The following is a 20,641-nucleotide window of genomic DNA, read 5'->3' on the forward strand; positions in this document are numbered from 1 at the left end:
GTTTTTGGTTTTGTTTTTTTTGTTTTTTGTTTTTTTTTTCCCCCGGCTCTAGTTCTTAAAAGTGCAACACTTTTGAACCATTACTATGCACACCTTGCTAGTTCTTAATTTAATGAACAGTTTTGCGGTCCTTTATTCCTTGAATTTGTGTTAGAGATCTAAACCGAATAGGTCCATTGACCTCATTCTGTCCAGTCAGCTCTCCCTGATTTCCTCTGCTACAGGGCTCAAAGGGAAGAACAATTCCCTCATGACACCCAGGCCTTCCTTGAGCCAACAGAGGGCCCCAGACCTGGCTCCCCGCACCTCCCCATGCTCATCTCAGTGTGTGGCATAGACTGCCACTGACTTCTTACCTGTGCTCGCCTGTCCAGCCTGAGTTTGCAGGAGACTTGATTTGCATATTTTATACAGGTGCATTATTTAGCAGTGTCTTTACATCTTGAGTGTCTAAGGTCCAAGGAGCAAATCCCTACTCCTTAGTTTAATCCTCAGTTAAAAGACAAAATGAAGCCAACATTTTTCTGACCATTATTTCTTCTCTGACATTAGGCTACCAGTCTTATCTTAATTTGACCTTAGGTGAAAACGTTTTACAGTGTTAGGGCTGGTTATTCTCAAAGCCCCCAAAAGCCGTTTCAGTAGCTGAGGTGGGATTTAAAAAGAAGCTTTTGGTTTATCTGGTTAAGTAACCCAGGTACTTTATGGCAGGAGATAAGTCCATCTCTAGTGTTTGGTTTTATAGTTTAGATAGAATACCAAGACAAGGTGCAGGCTTGCCGCAGAGTAAGACTATTTGCACTGTGACCTCCTTTTAGCTGCTGTCTGTCCACACAACACTGAGAGCCTCCGGAAAGCACTGTCCTCGGCTACATGGCGGGCCTCGACCTTTATCCTCTTGTTCTTGCAAGAGGCTAAAATAGAGGCTCATGCTTTATGGGAAAGGGTCATAATTTCCCAAGCTGAAAGCAGAGCTGCTTGCCCACCACAGGCCCTGCCAACACTCTGGTTCCCAGGATGGAAGCAGTTGGAAAGCTGTGGTTATGGCAGGCACAGTGCTGTGCCTATGATCTCTGCTCTCAGACTGAGGTGGGAGCGAGCATGTCTAGGGCCAGCCTGCTGTACATACTAAGACGGGAAAACACCAGATAAAACGTTGCAGTTGTGACTGAGACAGGAGAGCAGGCCCCATAGTACTATGCACTGTTGACATTCTAACCATGGTGAAGAAAGTGCTGGTGATGCTGTCATTATCTTGTCTTTAACTCTCCTTTCAGGTAGAGGAACTCATTACCATGGTAACATCTATAATAGGACATCTTTACCAGACTTATTTTTCAGGCGTGACACAGACTAAGTGGTCATTTTTAAATGATTGCTAGCTCAAAGTAAAATGCTGCAGTTGTTGGCATCCTCCTGTGGTAGCATACTGCAACCAAAATGCATAATCTTCTCTATATTAAGTGGCTCTGGTCCCACATAAAATGCAGAAGAGTTTGATTTTGTCTACTATGTGATCTGCTCATAGGACAGAAGCTTTGCTTACTCCATATGTCCTAACTGTAGGTGGCTTTGGATCTGCAAAGGCAAGTTCTTTATAATAAAAATCTTTAGTTTCATAATGGTCAGTACCTCAGAAAGCATGATGGTTATGAGGATTTGAGTCAGCACTGATGCAAGGGTAGATCTTGTCCGTGGTGTGGCTCCTGCTCACTCTTGTGCTTGTGTACAGCTTTCAGTCTTACTGAGGAGAAGCAACAGGCACGCAGGTAAATCGTGTAGTGGTGTAGGTGTTACTGAACTGACTTCTACCAGGGAAGCGTGAAGGTGTGCTTCCCTGTTAACTTCTGAAGTCACTTCCCTCAGTGTTCCAGTGTTGAGCTAAGTGTCTGAACACCCGCCATTGGAGAGGATCTGTTTGATACAGACATTCTTTAAGGATAACTCCATAAATTCCTATAAATGAGGGAGAGGTACAAGGTGATGCGACTTTGTTTGACTTTGCTAGTTTTATTTAGCATTTGGTAAGAAAGCTGGGAGTAGTGGCGCGCACCTTTGCTCCCAGCAATTAGGAGGCAGAGGCAGGCAGATCTCTAAGGCCAGCCTGGTCTGCAGAGTTCCAGGACAGCTAAGACTACACAGGGAAACCCTGTCTCAAGAAAAAAGAAAAAAAGAAAAAAGAAAGAAGCCACAAAGAACTTGTAGAGGCATTGAGATGCTATAAAATTGACATTCTATTTTAATTTTAAATTGGTGGGTGAGTCTTTACTATCCATTTCCCAATGGTAAACTATAACAAACTAGAAAAGAAAGTTTAATCCCCCAAACCTGTCTTTTAAAGGAAGAAATGGGATGGTTGGAACTTCCTGTGTTCTGTGGGTATGGGCAGTCGTTTTATGTTGGACTGACCTGTGGCCAAGCCAGGCAAGGCTCAGATACTTGTGCTTCACAGTGCCAAACCTTTGAATGGGATGAACAGAGGGTAGCTTGGCCCCAGTGCAGTAAACCTTCACACCCGTAGCCAGCTCCCACTGGGTTAGATCCACAGCCTGGCTGCCAAGTGACCTGTTGATGTCCCACAGCTGTGAGAAGTAGTTTGGAGTTTTATCATTAAAAATTTCCTGCTTCCAAGAGCAAAGCATTATCATTCAGAAAGGGATGTCTTTGTTGCACTATGCCTGGAAGTTTTTAATTCAGACCAGTTTTTCTTCTTTAAGAAGGCCTATGGTGACATCAAACTACTGATTTACTCGTAGGCTGGAATTCCTGGCTCTTGCCCTGTCCTGGCGCCAATATTAAGAGCCTGGTTAACAGAATTAAAAGCATTAAGGCTTACTTAATTAAAGTGAAACCTACCAAATTACCGGCTGTTATTTGGTGCCCTGTTCTGAGCAGGGCTTCCTTCCCAGAAGAGTTGAACACTACTGGGAACAGCCACTGTGTTCTGAAGAATTCATAATACTAATGGCCACTGCAAAACAGTATTGTACTTCACCGTTTTGAATCTGCAGGCATTTAAAACTAACTTATTTTTCCTAACTGTTGAGTTTATTGTAGAATTCTATGCTAAGCATCCATAGGTGCTAAAGCTTTGAGTGAGCGGAGCTTTCTCACGGCTCTGGTAGCACCCAGCCCGGCACATTTCATTCTGAATGTCAAGTATGTGCCTCCGACCGCAGGCCCTCAGCCTCCCCAGGGATCTTGAGTGTGGAGCCTTGTCCCAGCAGCTCGGCAGTGGCGGCAGCACAGCAGGAGAGGTATCAGGCAGCCTCGGCCTCGAGCAGCTTTGACTCCTGGAGCTCTTTTGAGGGGAAACCTGGTAAACCGGCAAGGTGTCTGACTGCCCCCACCTCTGTAGTCTGTGTAGCCTAGGGAAGCTCTGGGGAGGACGCCACCTAGACCAACCCTGCTGGAGAGACCAGCATGGGCTCATGGGGACCAGGATGTGACCAGAACTTGATTCCTGAACAACTATGTGTTGTTTTTATTGGGAGGGAGGAATTCATTCTGCTTAGAATGATTCAATGTAGAACTTTCTCAGGTTTTGAAATCAAACTCTCTTAATACTGTTTTTGTGTAGTTTGTCATGAAAGCCAAACAAAGAGAGGAGTTTGGGTTTGGTAGGGCTTCCCCCCCACCCCTAAATTTCTGCTTCTTGTAGATTTTCCTGAAATAGCAGATGGTCAGAGAACTAAAATAAAAGTCTCAAGCCATCACTGAGGAGCCCTTTATTAAGGACCTCTGTTACCCACAAAGGGCGAGAGGGACTTGAGGGTCTGTCTTGCCATTTGTGGAGTATATCCTGGCATGAATCAAAAGAGAGGAAGTATTCATAGGTGGTTTTAGTCCACGAAACCTCCCATAGACAGAAAGTAGTCAGACTGTCAGGAGGGCATCATGTTGTGAACAGGTGCAGGGTTTGGGCTTCATGCCAGTGGGTCTGCAGTATGGTTCTGATGCCTCCTGCCATATGGCCTGAGACAGGTGATAGGAAGAATGGCAAGGTGCAGCCTGCAGTTCCTGGCTTCTCAACCTTTAGTTTCTCCTCACTGCCCATACCTAGGTGCCTTTCCCTGCCTGAGGGCAGGAGTGGCTTCTGGGAGCTGCAAGCCTCAGGCTGGGAGAGAGCACAAGGCAGGAGCAGGAAAGCTCAGGCTCAGCCTCCTGGAGACCTGAGCCTTGCTGTAGTGCAGGCAGGGATGGGGAGAGGTGCTGTGCCTCCAAGCTGGTGTAAGGCTGCAGGGCCTCTAAATTTGCAGGGCCCATCTGCGCAGCCTGCATCTCAGACAGGGGCCTCTCTTGCCTCATTCTAGGGAGGTGCACACCACTCAGACCAGGCCTCAGACAGAGCTAAAGTCCACCTTGTTGTCTGTCTAGGTCACGGTCTCGGTCCCCAAGAAGGAGAGTTCACTCTCCTGAGAGACGACGGGAAGACAGGAGTGTCCCCACAGCCTACCGGATGAGCGGAAGCCCTGGAGTCAGCAGGAAACGGACCCGTTCCAGGTAAGCTACCATGTCTCACAGGGAAAAACATGTCTGAAGTCTTGGTGTCTGTCGCCTGTGTGGAACAGTCGCAGATAATGGAAGGGTGCAGTCCCCATCTTCAGTAGTGCTGTCTCTTGGGATCATGTGGGTTCCGGAGCACAGTGTGTCCATGCCTGTGTAGCCCTCACACGGTCTTTCTCTGGACCCTGTTCTTTCTTAACACTAGCCCAGGGCCTTTGCTGTCTCTGCTGGATCTGCCCCAGTCCCTCTTAACTGTCTTCAGGGAACAGGGGTCAACTAGGAAAATGCCAACGTCTTGTCTCACTCCTGCTTGGTCTCCAGTAATGACCGCTGGAGCCTGGGTGCTGTGTGATGGTAAGCGGGGCAGAGAATAGGTCCGGGCTCTGGACCACTTCTAGGTATCTGTCTCCACTGTAAGGATAACAGGTCAGCCAACATGGTTATAGAGCAGAAGTCCCAGCCACTAAGTTTGAACCTGGGTCCTGGTAGCCAGGGACATCCTTTTACCCTGTGAGCCATGGTTTTCTGGCACCTCCATCTAGTGGGAGCCCCAGGCTGCCCTGCCCTCACCTGTCTAGAGCTCTAGCACTTTCTCTGGCTCCTGTCTCACTTTGGGAAGCCTGTCTACTCTGTGCTGCCTGCCCCTGTTGCTGTGTTGATCACCTCCGTCTCTATAGCGCACTGCCGAGGTAATGGAACAGTTGTCGATCCTGTTGCTTTGGACCTGTGCTGAGGCAGTGAATTGTGGGAGCACATGTTAGGGACAAGGCCTTTGTCTGGTTACCAGGAAACAAAAAGGAAGGGCTAGTCCCTTTCCTCTGCAGGGGCATGTCCCTAGTGACCTACTAACTTCACTAGGTCCCTCCCTGCAGCGGCACTCTAGGGACCAAGTATAGTCTTTGGGAGATGTTGGAGCCATGTGTCCAGCATGGCTGCTGCTATGGAGTGTCTTCCTGTCTAACACCTAGTGTCACCTAATGGATTGTTCTAGTTCCCAGTTGGACAGGAGTTGTCAGACCTCTACCTGTCATAGTAGAAAGGGCTAGAATCTTTAGGGGGCAAACCCTGGATTACAGGTGAACAATGCATTTCGGGGGCCCCCACCATTGCCCACAGAGCTACCTCTAGGACAAGAGTAGAGTGGTGGCCACAGAATCCCCACCTCTGGAGGCAGCCTAAGGTGAAGTAGCACAAAACAGCCAGTTAGCTGATCACAGGCTAGGCTGTTGATTGGGGAAAGAGATCACTTTCTGTAACCTGAAAAGCCAGCAGAGGAGCTTTGAGGCTGATGAGTGTCAGCAAAGGTTTGCAATGCAAGTTCACATTCATAAATTATATTCTAGCCTTGCTGATCCTACCAGCTACTGCAATACACAGAATTCATTCCTGAAACAAGTGGTTTAACATTTGAAGTTCATCGTCACCTTTGGTATATGTAAAGGGCATGGTCTAAAATTAATTTTTACAGCAAAAGATCTTTCTCAACAGAAGAATTCTTGCTTTGCCCTCAAATTAACCTTTACATTCAAAAGGAGATGATGGGAGAAGGTAGTAGAAGGTTGGTGTCCACAGTGCTGGGAGCTATCCCCATCTTAGGCATAGAGCCCAGGAGGCCTCTGGCCCTTCTGCTGCAGCACTGTCTTCCTACGGAAGAGGCAGACAGCTGCCCTGGGGGCCTCTCAGTGAGCACTGCTCTTCCCCAGGAGCGGAGGTGCCGGCTCTGATCCTTGGCGGCAGGCAGGCTCTTACTGCTCCATCGGAAGTGCTTGCCTGCAGACTGATTACCACCTGCTAACCAAGGGGTCGGAATTGTTTTGTTTTCTTTGGTATTTTGTTTTTCAAAACGGGTTTTTCTGTGTATCTCTTGCTGTACTAAAACTCACTCTATAGACCAAGCTGGCCTCAAACTCAGAGATTTGCCTGCCTGCCTGCCTCTGCCTCCCTGGTGCTGGGGTCACCACCACTGCCCGGCCCACTAACTACGGGTCATAACATGGTACTGAGAGCACCTCACACATTTGATCAGCAACTCACTTGGCTGCATGTGCCCTCCTGCTTCCCTCTGGCTCCACCCACTGCCCTCCTTCTTATGTTGCTAAAGAATACAGGCCAGCAGTGCTGCAGGCTTGTGGTACTTGGCACGGAAGGAGGGAAGGAAGGCCTTAGTGCTGATGCACCTGGTCCCTCAGCTAAAGTTGCTCCTGTCTAGACCTCTGAACAAGCAGCTCACCTTCCAGTGGACACTGAGCAAGCACGTGAGCTCTCTTCCCAGCAGTTTTCTGCCACCTTAGTTAGTGACAGCAAGAATGGCTGCTTTCTGGTCCTGTCTCTCCTCTGTTGTTAGCTGGCCCCTCCCTTGTTCAGCACTGCTCTGGTCAGGTAGACTGTCCAATTTCCTGTTGCCTTATTCTGTCTGATTGTGACAGACTCCGGGAACCTCTAAGCCAGTTGTCACGTTGTTCTGTCTCTGGCCTTGGTGCTCTTCAAACACTAAGGTCCAGACTCCCCCACTGCCTTTCCTGCCCCAGCTCTTCCTTTTCTTTTCTTTTTATTTCATTATTTATGTGCATGAGTGTTGGTGTGCATGTGCATCACATGCATGCTCGGTGCCTGCGGAGGCCGGAAGAGAACTGGAGTTACACGTGGTTGTGAGCTGTTGTATGTGTGAGGAATTGAACTCAGGTTCTCTGGAAGAGCAGTCAATGCTCTTAACCTCTGACCCATCTCTCCAGTCCACCCCAGTCCTATTAGTGAAGGTTTGGAAATCAGGCTCTGAGCCTGATGCATTTTTAGAGCGCAGTCTGGTTGACAGGGCATAGCAGAGCACACCTGTGACCCTGCCGTTGAGCTCTCAGAAAGTGGAGAAAGAAGAATCAAGTGATCCGGGTTATCCATAGCTAAACAAGTTCATGAAACACTGTCGAAAAACAGCACATCAAAACTGGTAAAGCATGAACACAAACGGCAGCATCCATATACAGCACGAGTGTGCGTGGTGAGTCATGGTTCACTGGAGTCCACGGAATTCCCACTGTAGGCAACAGGATGCCTGGTTCTGTACTGAAGGAAGAAAGGAAGGAGTCTGTAGGAACGGCTTCTTGCCATTACACCCCTGCTGCAAAGCACTGCATCTGGCATAGCATCTGAAGTTAAGGACTGAAAGACTCTCAGTGTGCTCCATGAAGGGCTCCTCATTCAAGGTGACCTTGGAAAATGAGAAGACGTATGTTACGGTTTCTCTAACAACCGGGAAACATAGCTGGAAAGCACAGAGGGTGGGGTGGCCTGCTGCCAGGTCTACCAGCCTGGGTTTGATCTCTGAAGCCCACATGTTGGAAAAGAGAACCAACCCCTACAATCTGTCCTCTGACCCCAATTTGTGAGCTTTGGTACATACACAAACAAATGTGTACATGTACACACAAAATAAGTAAATATAAATGTTTTCAAAGATGAGAAGAAGGCAGGGGTAGTACACACACCTCTAATCCCAACACTCAGGAGACAAAGGTAGGCCATCTTTGTGAGTTTGAGGCCAGTCTGGTGTATATAGTTCCTGGACAGCCAGGCCTACAATAGTGAGACCCTGTCTCAAAACAAAAAAAAATAAATAAATAAAAAATAATTTTTTAAGTAAATGAGTAAAAGCTGAGAGGATATAAAACACTAAAAATACTTCATTCAAAAGAAACTAGCAGATCAGGAAGGGAAAGAAAAACAGACAAGGCTGAGGGTGGGTGATAAGCAGGCCAGGCAGGTCCTAGGCTTGTTTATAAAGAGTGGCCTTGAAGACTTGGGGGTGTGAGCAGTGCTAGTGAAGCCAAGGCCTCTCGTGGCTAAACAAAGCTCTCTGCCATGGAGCTGTATCCCCACTCTGTGAGAGACAGTGTAGGGCCTGGGATGTAGCTCAGTGGGTAGAGAACTCAAGATCCTGGTTCAGTCTTGGGCATAAACGGCCTGCCTATAGGAAGGTGGCAGATGGAGGCGGCAGGAGCAAAGGAGTCATCTCTGCTATATGGCCAGTTTGAAGCTAGCCTGGAACTTTTGTCTCAGGGGAAAAAAAACCCACTCTAAATGAATACACTAACAGGAGATTTTAAAAGGCAAGGAAGATGCAGTTCCCCACTCTAATGGCAAGAAGGTGACAGCTGACTCTGAGACAGGCGTTTTATCATTGGGATGTGATGTTCAAAATGTGTGCAAAATGCAACGATGGCTCTTCCAGGGCTTAGAAGAGAAACAGCAGAATACAGTACAAGCAGAAAAGAAGACACCAGTGTTGTGCAGCCATGGCCAGCGGTCCAGGGTCACAGCAGTCACCAGGACACTGGTGCTCAGTGTTCTCTCCCTGCAGCACAGTGTGCCAGAGACCTGTGACAGTATGGAAAGCCACAGTGGGTTTACAGCACACTCCATTCACACTTGCCGTGCCAAGTGTCACTGGGAAAGAGTCAGCCATGTTTGGACCTGGGTAATTTGGATGTATGGCCTTTCTCCTGTGCAGGTGCCAGCTGGGAAAGAAGTTGCTTTCTGTAACTATACCACAGGAGGACTGCAGTGTGGGGAAAGAGCTAGGCAGGGGCAAAGCAGAAGCAAGATCATGAAAGTGAGGTGAGACAGCCACAAATACAACGGCAGCGGAAAGGAGCAGAGTCGAAGGCTGTTCGCAGGACGTAGGCAGAGAATTGACGGATCTGTGGTCAGGGTGATCAAGCAGGAATGGCCTACAGACTTGTAAATGGATAATAAGGAAATTCTGTTTTTCTGAGAGAGGACAGAGTCCCAAACTGATAGGAATACATCATTTGATTGGTTCCTCGTTTGTTTAGGAAAATGCAGTTTAGGAACTGGAATTTATACCTTAGAACCTTGCTCCCAGCCGGAACCTGTTTTTCCCTGTGAATCCAGCATGCAGGAATCGGGTAATGGCCCCGCTCATCAACCTTCTTAGTGGAGAGAAGGGCACTCCCCACTCCCCTCCAGCCATATTGATTCATCCCTAAGCCAGCAAGGACGCCGTGCACATTCGTGTTCACAGAGCAGTGCTCTGAGAAACAGCCTGTCCCTGACTCCAGCACACAGTACCACTCACACAGCTCTGTGCTCTGCGATGTGGACCCAACCGACCCCAGCCTAGGTACTCGGCCTTGTGAGGAACTACGAGACAGAGAGAGACCAGGATGGTCAAAGAACAAAGAACTTTGACCTAGATCTCTGTGGAAGGTGAAGTCAAGCTTCATGATGAGCCCACATTGGCCTGGGCCTGTGCTTAGAACCAGAGTATTCTCTAGCGGGATGAGCAAGAACAAACTACACACGTTAGTGCAGTTTACATCAACGTCTAAATGCACAAGTCACAACCGGAAAACAGTGTGCCTGAGAAACTATCTGCCAATCAAGCACAAATGCCCAAGTTCTATCTACAGGATACACATAAAAAGCTGGACAGATGGCACATGCTTGTAATACCAGTACCAGGGAAACAGAGAGGCAGGCCCCTGGAACTCAGCAGGCAGAGTTCTGAGTTTGAGGCCAGCCAGGGCTCCACAGTGAGGCCCTGTCAAAAAAAAAAAAGGATAGCAACTGAAGAATGAGGTCTGAGGTTCTCTTCACTCTCGTGTACACCCACCCACAAGAATACAGAAGAGACCCCACCATGGGAGAAATACGTAATATACTCAGTGTCATCAAAGTCAAATACCTGCCTCCAGGGATAAGAGACCACATGGTTAGTCCCCCGGGAAAAGGACACCCACAGTGCCTGTGTCTGACCAGAGGCCACTGGGGGCACAGAAAACATGTTAGCAGGGTACACTTAGTTGCTGAACATTGGCAGTCAGGACTAAGGGGAACGTCGAGGTGCTGCGTTTGCTTTGTGTGAGTGGGCGAGCGTGCTTGCCAGCCCGTGTTCATAGCTGCAGCACAGCTCGCGTTTCTTACAAGTTCCAGGTATGCGTGTCCACTGGACTTCACAGCCGTGCTTCTCCCCAGAGTGCACTAAGACCATTTGGTCAAGAAGGGAGGAGATGTGAGGTGACAGAAACTGCACAAGACAGTGCTGGTGTCCGTAAGAAAGTAGAGGCATGCCCAGTTTTGCAGGAGACTCCAGAGCACTGCAGAGCCTCACAGAGAGTGCTGTGGGGGTTGGTTCCTACAGAGCAGACGTCACCATTGAGTGTGAAGACTGCAATAGGCTGGAAAGTACACTGAGGGAATGTTCCAGAACAACGGGCTGCAGTGTTGCTTTGGCTACTCAGCAACAGCCCAGAAGAACTGCAAAAGCTTGACTTCTTCCTGTGTGAGGTCAGACTGTTAAGATGGAACTGGGGCTGATGAGATGGCTCAGCAAGTGAAGGCGCTATGTTATGCAAGCCTGGCAACCCGGTCTGTTCCCAGGACTCATGAAAGGGTGGAAGAATGGAAAACCATCCCATCATCCTCTGACCTCCATATTTGCTCTCAATTGTGTACACGGCGCGTGCACGCGCGCACACACACACACACACACACACACACACACACGCGCGCGCGCGTGTGTGCCAAGCCAAGCTCACAATTCTGGTTAGGAAGCCATTCACTCTTCCTCAGTATATAGCTACACAGCCCTGGCCAGCTTTGTGGTCCTGACCATCCTGTACTGCCCCCTCTGAAACCCAGTTTATCTGTGTACACAGACACCCCAGCCCAGCAGCTCTTCCTGCATGTGCCCAGTATCTGAACCATTTCCACTTAGATCCATGTCTCCTTGCCAAAGGACACCAGGCTGCCACCCACAGCTCCAACCTAGGGACACTGCCTTCCAGGAGCTAGATCTCAGTCACAAGCCGTTGTCCTGGACTTTGGTCATAACTGAAGCTGTGCTGGATCCCCAAGGCAGCTGTGCTCAGGCCCAGGAGTCTGCTCTTACCCGGGTGCTGCACGGAAAGCCAGGCTGGAACACTGGTTGGGATGGCACACCTGGTCTCACAGGGGCCTCTGTGCTGAGTCTGATGCCTGTGTGGACCTCATTGGCCCACTGCTGGTGCTTGTCAGCTTGGAAACATCTGTGGGCCTTGGAGTTGAGTGTGGGGTGTGGTGCATCCATGGAGTCTGCATGCTGCAGACCCCAAACATAGCTTCTCATTAGGCAGGAACATTTTGCATCATGGCACTAAAGAAATACAGGGGAATCATACAGCCTAATACGAGACAGGGTGCAACCCAGTGTAACAGTTGATTCAGCCTTGTCGATCAGTGTGGACAGGCTTTGGTGGGCCCTTCTTGGAGGATAGCGGGCTGGGCCAAGTTGGGAAGGGCCTCTGTGATTCCTCTGGAAACCCCAATGCCATAGAGCTGGGGGTTCATGGTGATCACAGGATAGAAATGGCCAACAATGATTAATCAGGGTTCCCATTTAAGTGGACACACTGTGGAAGATACAGCTGAGCAGGAAGGCTGCCTGGTGGTGTCCTGCAGCCCAGGGGGGAGGTAAGAGCCCTAGGAGTCAGTGATAAATCTGCAGAGCATCTCAAGTCAGACCTAATGGGAGGTGGCATGCAGGCTGGCAGTGGTGCCACCGCCCTGTGTGCTGGAGCTGCTCTGAGAGAATATGCAAGGTATTTACCAAGTCTGCACCCTCCTGGTCTGCCCGCCATGTGTTCATGTGTGCATACTCTATGCGTGGTAGAAACATCTAGACAGTGCCAGAGCCCTCAGAAGGAGTGGAATGGGCCAGATGGGCTTGGGAGCCCTGTCCTGCTGCCATCAGAGCTGCGCTGGCACTGCGTATATTAGACACTCCCAGAACAGAGCCCAGGCCGCCGCCTGTGTTCAGCAGGTGTAGCTGGTGTGCACAGGGTTTGGCTGATAGTCTCCTATCATTTGGCATGAATGAGAAAGCAGTATAGACTTTCCTGGAGGCTTTTCTTTGGTGGCTATCTTGATATTTTCAATGCAAATAGATCATTCGTTGTGCATTAAATGCCAGACATTTCCCTAGGACTAAGCTTCCCCTGTGCAGTCTGACTTCTGGGTGGTTCTTTTAACACCCTGTACTCTGGATGCACAGGCTCAATTGACTGAAGGATTACAGCTGTCTGAGGCATGCATCTGAGGCTGGAGATAGACTCAGCCTACCATGCACGATGCCTTGGATTCAGTTTGCCTGTGCCACACACACGAACCATGACCGTGCAGCCTGTAATCCCAGCATTTGGGAGGTGGAAGAAGGAAGATCAGGAGTTTAAGGTCATTCTCAACTTCATAGTTCAAAGCCATCCTAGAATATATGTCTAAAAAACAAAAACAAACAAAAAAAAAGGTCACACAAGTTCAAACTGCCCTCCTGTCGAGCACTCCATGTACCCTGACAAGAGCACTTCCCTTTCAGAAGTCCCCATGAGAAGAAGAAGAAACGGCGTTCAAGGTCTCGCACCAAGGCCAAGGCCCGGTCGCAGTCACCATCCCCGAGTAAACAGGCAGCGCAGCGTCCCTCGGCCCACTCAGCCCACTCGGCCAGCATCTCTCCTGTGGAGAGCCGGGGTTCCTCCCAGGAACGATCCAGGTAGCCATGCCCTCTGAGTGGCTCATCGGGAAAGAGCAGGGGGAGGGCAGCAAGGCCTGGACAGCACCCACTGTAGGGGCAGCTCCCGAAGTCATCCCTTCCATGGGGAAAGTGCTCCTGAGGTGCCCTGTAGGACTTGGTGGATCTCAGTGACAAACAGGATCTCAGGAGTTTATTCCTGTGGGGATTGCATTTACCAAACAATCAGGCCTTGAAGTCTAGGGATCTTGAGTGGTCCATGGCTCCATGAGGAACACAGCTCATCTCAGGGTTCAGCATCTGAAAGGCCCATCCTAGAGGGTGTGTAAGAAGTCCCAGCCACTAGGGCGTGGTTGCTGTTCACATCCTCAGAAGCCTTACATGGGACGCAAAAGCCACTGAAGCTGCTGCTCTGACCCTAGCAGCCTTACTGTGGGTGCTCCTTCCCCGGCCTCTTCTTTCCTGTGGGTGCTCCTTCCCCAGCCTCCTTTTTACTGTGGGTGCTCCTTCCCCAGCCTCCTCTTACTGTGGGTGCTCCTCCCCCGGCCTCCTCACTGTGGGTGCTCCTCCCCCAGCCTCCTCTTACTTTGGGTACTCCTTCCCCAGCCTCCTTTTTACTGTGGGTGCTCCTTCCCCAGCCTCCTCTTACTGTGGGTGCTCCTCCCCTGGCCTCCTCACTGTGGGTGCTCCTCCCCCAGCCTCCTCTTACTTTGGGTACTCCTCCCCCAGCCTCCGCTTACTTTGAGTGCTCCTTCCCTGGTCTCTTCTTTACTGTGGGTGCTCCTTCCCCAGCCTCTTCTTTACTGTGGGTGCTCCTTCCCCAGCCTCCTCTTACTGTGGGTGCTCCTTCCCCAGCCTCCTCTTACTGTGGGTGCTCCTCCCCCAGCCTCCTCTTACTTTGGGTACTCCTCCCCCAGCCTCCGCTTACTTTGAGTGCTCCTTCCCTGGTCTCTTCTTTACTGTGGGTGCTCCTTCCCCAGCCTCCTCTTACTGTGGGTGCTCCTTCCCCAGCCTCCTCTTACTGTGGGTGCTCCTCCCCCAACCTCCTCTTACTGTGGGTGCTCCTCCCCCGGCCTCCTCTTTACTGTGGGTGCTCCTCCCCCGGCCTCCTCTTTACTGTGGGTGCTCCTTCCACAGCCTCTTCTTTACTGTGGGTGCTCCTTCCCCGGCCTCCTCTTTACTGTGGGTGCTCCTTCCCCAGCCTCTTCTTTACTGTGGGTGCTCCTTCCCCAGCCTCCTCTTACTGTGGGTGCTCCTCCCCCAGCCTCCTCTTACTTTGGGTACTCCTCCCCCAGCCTCCGCTTACTTTGAGTGCTCCTTCCCTGGTCTCTTCTTTACTGTGGGTGCTCCTTCCCCAGCCTCTTCTTTACTGTGGGTGCTTCTTCCCCAGCCTCCTCTTACTGTGGGTGCTCCTTCCCCAGCCTCCTCTTACTGTGGGTGCTCCTCCCCCAACCTCCTCTTACTGTGGGTGCTCCTCCCCCGGCCTCCTCTTTACTGTGGGTGCTCCTTCCCCGGCCTCCTCTTTACTGTGGGTGCTCCTTCCACAGCCTCTTCTTTACTGTGGGTGCTCCTTCCCCGGCCTCCTCTTTACTGTGGGTGCTCCTTCCCCAGCCTCTTCTTTACTGTGGGTGCTCCTTCCCCAGCCTCCTCTTACTGTGGGTGCTCCTCCCCCGGCCTCCTCTTTACCAGTGTTCATGTACTGGTAAAGTGTGAGCTATTTCATGTTATGAGGCCCTTGAAGCGGGTACACAAATGCATGCTCCCGGGATGGGAAGGTGGCTCCGTGGGGCAGATGCTCACTGTGTAAACACGGGGACCTGAAGCTGTGCTTGCAGGACGTGCAAACTGCGGTTCAGTTGCGGGGATGGCTGAGCCTCTGTTCTCTTCTCTGCATTAGGGGGGTTTCTCAGGAAAAAGATGGCCAGATCTCCTCAGCAATCGTCTCCTCTGTGCAGAGCAAAATAACTCAGGTAAGCCGGGGGTGCTCCGCTTTCCTTCCACCTCTGTAATGCCATGTCTTCCTCTTCTGGTAACGTCCTTCTTGCCCCTTGTTTCACCAGTACTGACCCAGTCAAAATCTCGGGCAGGTCACCTATTGACTCTGGTGCTGGCCTGCCATAGCCAGGCACGAGGTCAGAGCCTAGCAGGAAGGAATTACTTCCAAGGAAGCTCATGTCTTGTGGGGTTGCCATGCTGTGGAGTCTGACTCTCCACAGGTGACACATCCTAGGCCCCATTTGTACCCTCAGGCCACATGGGGTCGCAGCTGTGGGAGGTTTGTGACAAGACAGAGAGGGTGACTTTGGTCTCTGTATAGCCTGGGAAGACTCGAAGGCGTGGCTGCTGGAAGTTCTGCCTCCTGTCCTCACCATGGCCCTCACAAATCTGGTCAGCAAGAGGCTCAGGTTTCCTTCATGTCTCCCCACACAGGATCTCATGGCCAAAGTAAGAGCAATGCTCGCAGCTTCAAAAAACCTGCAAACCAGCGCATCCTGAGAGCCAGCCATGGAGCAGCCCCGGGCGAGCAGCACGGCTGTGGCCACAGGTGCTGGGCTCCTGCTCAGAGCAGCCACGGGCCGGAAGTCAGAAGCCGAGCTGCCAGCTCGATGCCAACCTACACGCGGCTATCCAGGTTCTCCAGCCCGACTCCCTGGGTCAGTCGGTGGCTTTTGTAAATTTTTGGTGACATTTTCTGTTTCAGATTTTTGACCAGCAATCTCTTACCTGTATATATGTAAATATATCATGTTTCTGTGAAAATGTATTATCAAATAAAATGGGAAGAACACCTTTTCTAGCTAGCAGCCTGGGTCAGCTCCCTCCTTTGGTGTGTCTGTCAATTAACATGCCAGCATGTGGAGAAAGCAGGCTTCCTTCCAGTTCCTGCGGAAGAGACATGCTCTGGGATGTCCCACCTGTGCCTCTGAGGGGCACTGCCAGGCCAGTCAGTCCAAGGTCATTCTAACATTCGGGCTCTTGACTGCCCATGAAGATGCAGGTTTGTGTGTCCCTCCGTTCAGGAGGCCTTAGCTCTGGAAGTACGTGCTCAGCGCACAAGGTCCTGACATCGGAAGTGAAGACCTGCTGCACTAGGCTGTGGACACTCGAGCTGCTGCCGACTAGTCTGTGCTGCTCAGATTTGCAGGTTCTGCCATGTGCCCTACCACAAATGGCTTCCTTTCCTTCAAGCAGTGGTCCTCACTCAGAGCCTCCAGAGGTGTGGGCAGGGCAGGTGACAGAGGTAACACGGCAAGAAAATGAGTGTCCATGAGAGATGCCACCAACAACAGAGAAGACAGGATCACCACCTGTCCTGGAGGCAACTGCTGGGCTCCTCCTTTACGGGTGCCAGGGATGCCAAGTCATCCCCAGCAGGCAGGTGGCAGCTCTGTGCTTCCTTCCCTCAGGTGTGTCAGGTTGTATCTGTGCCCAGACCTCCACCTCCCCAGTGGCTGCAGCCACAAATGGTGACTTTTATAAACGTATGTGCTGAAGATGTCCTCAGAGGACTCCATGACACTACTGAGCATGCCTAATCTGAGTCTGGTTCCCAAGCAGCCACTCCTCCCTGTCTATAGCACAAACCTCAGGGGAGCACTCGCACCCCTACAGGGACCACAGAGTACAGGGTAAGTCTAGAGAGCAAAAGTGCTGACCAAGGATGACGAGCACTGCCACACTCATGAGCCTAGACTCTTAGAGGGAGTCAGATAAATGGAAGGGCTTTGTTGGAAGTTGACAGAGTCTCTCACTGCCTGGCCTTGAACTCACAGAGATCTTGCTTCCCACAAGCTGGGATTAAATGTGTCTGTCAGCTCCTGTCTGTTTTGTTTGTGTTTTGTTTGTAGACTTTTTTTTTTTTTTTTTTTTTTTTTTACATTTATTTTGTGTTTGGCCTCTAACTCACTATGTAGTCAGGGAAGACTTTGAGCTAATCCTCCTGCCTCCAGGTTCCCAGATGTGCACCACCTTGCCAGGCTGAAGGAGCCTCCTTTTGATTCCTATGTTGAGTGATCAATAAAATGAAGTGGCCAATCTGTTCTACATAGTTCCAGACCAGCCAGGGCTGTGTAGTGAGAGCCTGTCCCAAAAGGGGGCGGAGGGAACTGGAGAGGTGGCTCAGTGGCTAAGAGCAATGAAGGACCCAGGTTCGATTTCTAGATTTCCAGTCGTATGGCGACTCCCAGCTATCTGCAATCCCAGTCTTAGGGAATTGCATGCCTCTTCTGGCCTCATTGGGCACCGGGCATACACATGGTGTATGTATATATAAACAATACACACAAAAAGTAAACATAATTCATGTTTTAAAAACCTGGTCGTCTTTATGTTGCTCTTTTATGATCTGCTTTCTGGCTGACCCAGTGAAGCAGGGCCAACTGCTCGCTGCTATCCGTGGTCGTCTGTGTCTTGTCTTTGGTGTTCCCACACAGTCCCCTTCCACCGCTGTGTCATTTCCACTGTGAGCCAGGATTGACAGTGTCAGCAGGAAAGGTGTCACTCGGGAGTCCACATCAACAGCAGCGCCAGCTGATACGAATGTGCCTGTTCTGTCACGGGAGGGCACAGTGGGTGGCAATAGCTGGTGCTCTTCTTCTGGAATTCTGTGTGGGATTCTGTCAGCTCCTGACGGAATGAGAAACTTCATAATATCTTTGTTTTGAGATATCCAGGACCTAGGGTGGTGCCACCAAGGGAACAGGTTCAAGAGCTCAGGACCTCTGGAGGATGTGGGGTGTGTTTAGGGAACTTGACAGGACCCCAAGTGGCTTCCTTCTATAAACAAACATCAAGCTAGGCCAAACCCTCTTGAGGGCAAAGCTCGTCCCTGAACACCCTCTCTTGTGACCTCCTTGTCTGTAGGGAGCTGATTCAGACTCTCACGGCTACAGACTGCTGGCTATTTCTGTGGTGAAGCCTCCCACTGCCCCAGAGAGACATACACATCAGTGGTCCTGCTGGCCCCAAACAGACAGCCGTCTCCACCCTTTTCAGTTGTCCAGGTTCAGGGGGGCAGCTTTTATGGATGCAGGCAGCACCATCATGTGTCCAGTGGAGACATTCAACTTCAGAGGTGATTACCCAAGAGGTGCCTGTGAGGTACTATTACCCAAGAAAGCCCAAGGAGATTAGGTCCAGATACTCAGGGTTTACCGCATAATACAAGGGCTGGTGATGACACACGTGCCCTGGCCCTACACAAGGTCAAAGAGCCTATGTCTCGGGCTCCCCTGTATCCACTGAGGTTCCAGTCATCTTAGGTTATGCAAAGGTCCCCTGAGGGACAGCTTGTACCGTCTCACTTCAGTGGCATGAAGAGTTGCTTTAATTACAGGATCATAAGCTGTTCGTGCGCGCAGTTTAGGGAACCATGGATGTCTGAAGCAGATTTGAGAAGGCATTTGGGAGGCTCCCCACTCCCCCACCTCTCAAGGCAGAACAGAAGCCTCTGTGTCCTGCCCAGGACTTCACATGACGATGAGGCCAGGATGATCCCCTCACCAACCTGGAAATGACCCAGGTTCCCTTTGGGGTACAATCTTCCCAATTCAAAAGTATGCACAAAACAAGTGGAATGGCTACACTGTAGGCCATGTGTGATCTGTGACCCCCGGGCTTCTGAGGGTGCCTCTGTTGTGTACGTACCAACCTCAAGCTCCTAGGAGAACATAGCACCTGGCAGCCAAGGGCTCAGTGTGTCCGGAGGAGGCCTCACTGTCCTGGCCACACCCTCTGCTCAGCGTTACTTGGACCAGCCAGGAATATCCTTCCCACAGAGATGCCTCAAGGGAGAGAGATGAAAAACACAGCAGCCCCAGATTTGTACACACCTCAGCCCCTGAGAAGGCAGTGGGGGACCAGCATACAGAAAAGTCCATTGAAGCCTTCAAGACCACTGGGCAGGTGGTGGAATTGAAGAGACGAGAGAGGGGTCGGGGTTGGAACGGATGGCACAGGCAGAGATTGAGTGAGGGGAACAGAAAACCAGTGGGGTACGGGTAGGTGTGGGGGCCGTGAGTAAGAGCAAGATTCTGCTGAAGAAAGATGAACAAAGGGAGAGAAGGACCAGCTCAGAGCCCCCCTCCCACCCCACCCCAGTAGCAATAACACCCAATGCCCAGACTGGCCCCTGAGTCCGTTTCCCAGTGACAGGACTCCTTGGAGAACTGGTAGCACCAAAGCTAGACAGGAAAGGCAGGGTGGAAGCAAGGCTCAGAAGTGCCCCAAATGACTGAGTAGGCAGAGCTTACCAGAGGAGCCAATGGAAGAGCCCTCACAAAAGGATCAACCTAATTAATGTCTAATAGATTCTAGCGTGTGAATATCCGTGAATCCATGCTGACGCCCATAAAAGACAGCAAAGTAAATGGGAAGGAGACAAATGGGGAACAGTCATCCCTCACACGGACACCTACTGTCCTCAGGTCAGCTCCCAGCCAGAGGACAGATGGCCCTCAAGCCCAGTCACATGTCACTTAAGAAGCTTCTTCCGAACAGTGTGTGTGTGTGCTTGGTCATTTGTCACCAGGTGAACATCACTGAGCCTGTTTAAGAAGACAGCTACGACATCACCACATCACTGTGCTACTTGGAAACTGCTTCCCCGCCCTGCAGGTGGTGGGACTGCCCTCCCCTCCCCCAGCCCCCAGGGATGGACGGGGTTGAATAACATCACACAACAAGCCAGGCGGTGGTGGCACACGCCTATAATCCCAGCACTTGGGAGGCAGAGGCAGGTGGATTTCTGAGTTTGAGGCCAGCCTGGTCTACAAAGTGAGTTCCAGGACAGCCAGGGCTACACAGAGAAACCCTGTCACGAAAAAAAAAAAAAAAGAAAAGAAAAAAAGAAAGAAAGAAAGAAAAAAAAGAAAGAAAAGAACATCACAACAAAGACATAAACACTCTGACCAGGTGGTCAAGGCCACCACCCTCCAAGGTAAGTCACAGATTCTCTCCCCACCCCTCCTCTGTGTAGCCCTGGCTGTCCTGGAACTCCCTCTGTAGACCAGACTGGCCTCAAACTCAGAGATGTGCCTGCTTCTCTGTCTCCGGTGTGCTTCTACCCACCTGGCTAAGTCACAGATTCTTGTCTACTGGAATATAAATTCTGCCATGGCTTTTTTCTTCTTTTGCAAACTCACAGACATGGCAGTCCACCTCAGAAAAAAAGCCCCAAAAATATGAGCCAAGTCCTAGCTAGCAACATTGCACCAGACGGCCCCTTGACCCAAATCTTGAACTGCCAGGAGGAGAGTCACTAAACATCATATCCTGCCTGAATAAAATCTTTGGCCTGACAACATTAGGAGAAAAACAGTTGTTAAGAACCAGTCATTAAATCTTTTAGGTTTTGTTTTGTTTTGTTTTGTTTTGTTTGAGACAGGATCTCACATGGTGAATTCAGGCTGGTCTAAAATTTGTTATGTGGCTGAGGCTGGCCTTGAACTCCTGACACACTTGCCTCTATCCCCTAAATTCTGGGATTATAGTCATATGTTACGATACCTACTCTTGGTTCAATCTGATGCAAGGGACCCTTAACTCCCATGAGCAGTGGCAGTGTAAGTACTTATGGTAGAAGTTGGTGACAAATCTCAGAACACACTATTCTGC

General features: G+C 50.5%; 1 protein-coding gene across 7 annotated transcripts in view; it reads left to right on the top strand.

Annotated features, from left to right (window-relative positions):
* Sfswap (splicing factor SWAP) overlaps positions 1–15,828 on the top strand; it is a 70,077-nt gene extending 54,249 nt beyond the window's left edge. For 4 of the 7 annotated variants that reach the window (XM_076923001.1, XM_076923002.1, XM_076923004.1 and 1 more), the window contains 4 exons: positions 4,378–4,503; positions 12,875–13,048; positions 14,925–14,997; positions 15,458–15,672. In XM_076923001.1, coding sequence (XP_076779116.1) covers positions 4,378–4,503; positions 12,875–13,048; positions 14,925–14,997; positions 15,458–15,523 — 439 coding nt within the window. In that variant the 3' untranslated portion in view covers positions 15,524–15,672. Of the gene's footprint in view, positions 1–3,179; positions 3,333–4,377; positions 4,504–12,874; positions 13,049–14,924; positions 14,998–15,457 lie in introns of all 7 variants that reach the window. The other 3 variants (XM_076922999.1, XM_076923003.1, XM_076923000.1) reach the window with 2 other exon arrangements.
* Positions 15,829–20,641: the final 4,813 nt, after the last annotated feature.

This window comes from Arvicanthis niloticus, chromosome 24 (genome assembly GCF_011762505.2).
Source record: "Arvicanthis niloticus isolate mArvNil1 chromosome 24, mArvNil1.pat.X, whole genome shotgun sequence".
In the NCBI taxonomy this organism is placed as follows: Eukaryota; Metazoa; Chordata; class Mammalia; order Rodentia; family Muridae; genus Arvicanthis; species Arvicanthis niloticus.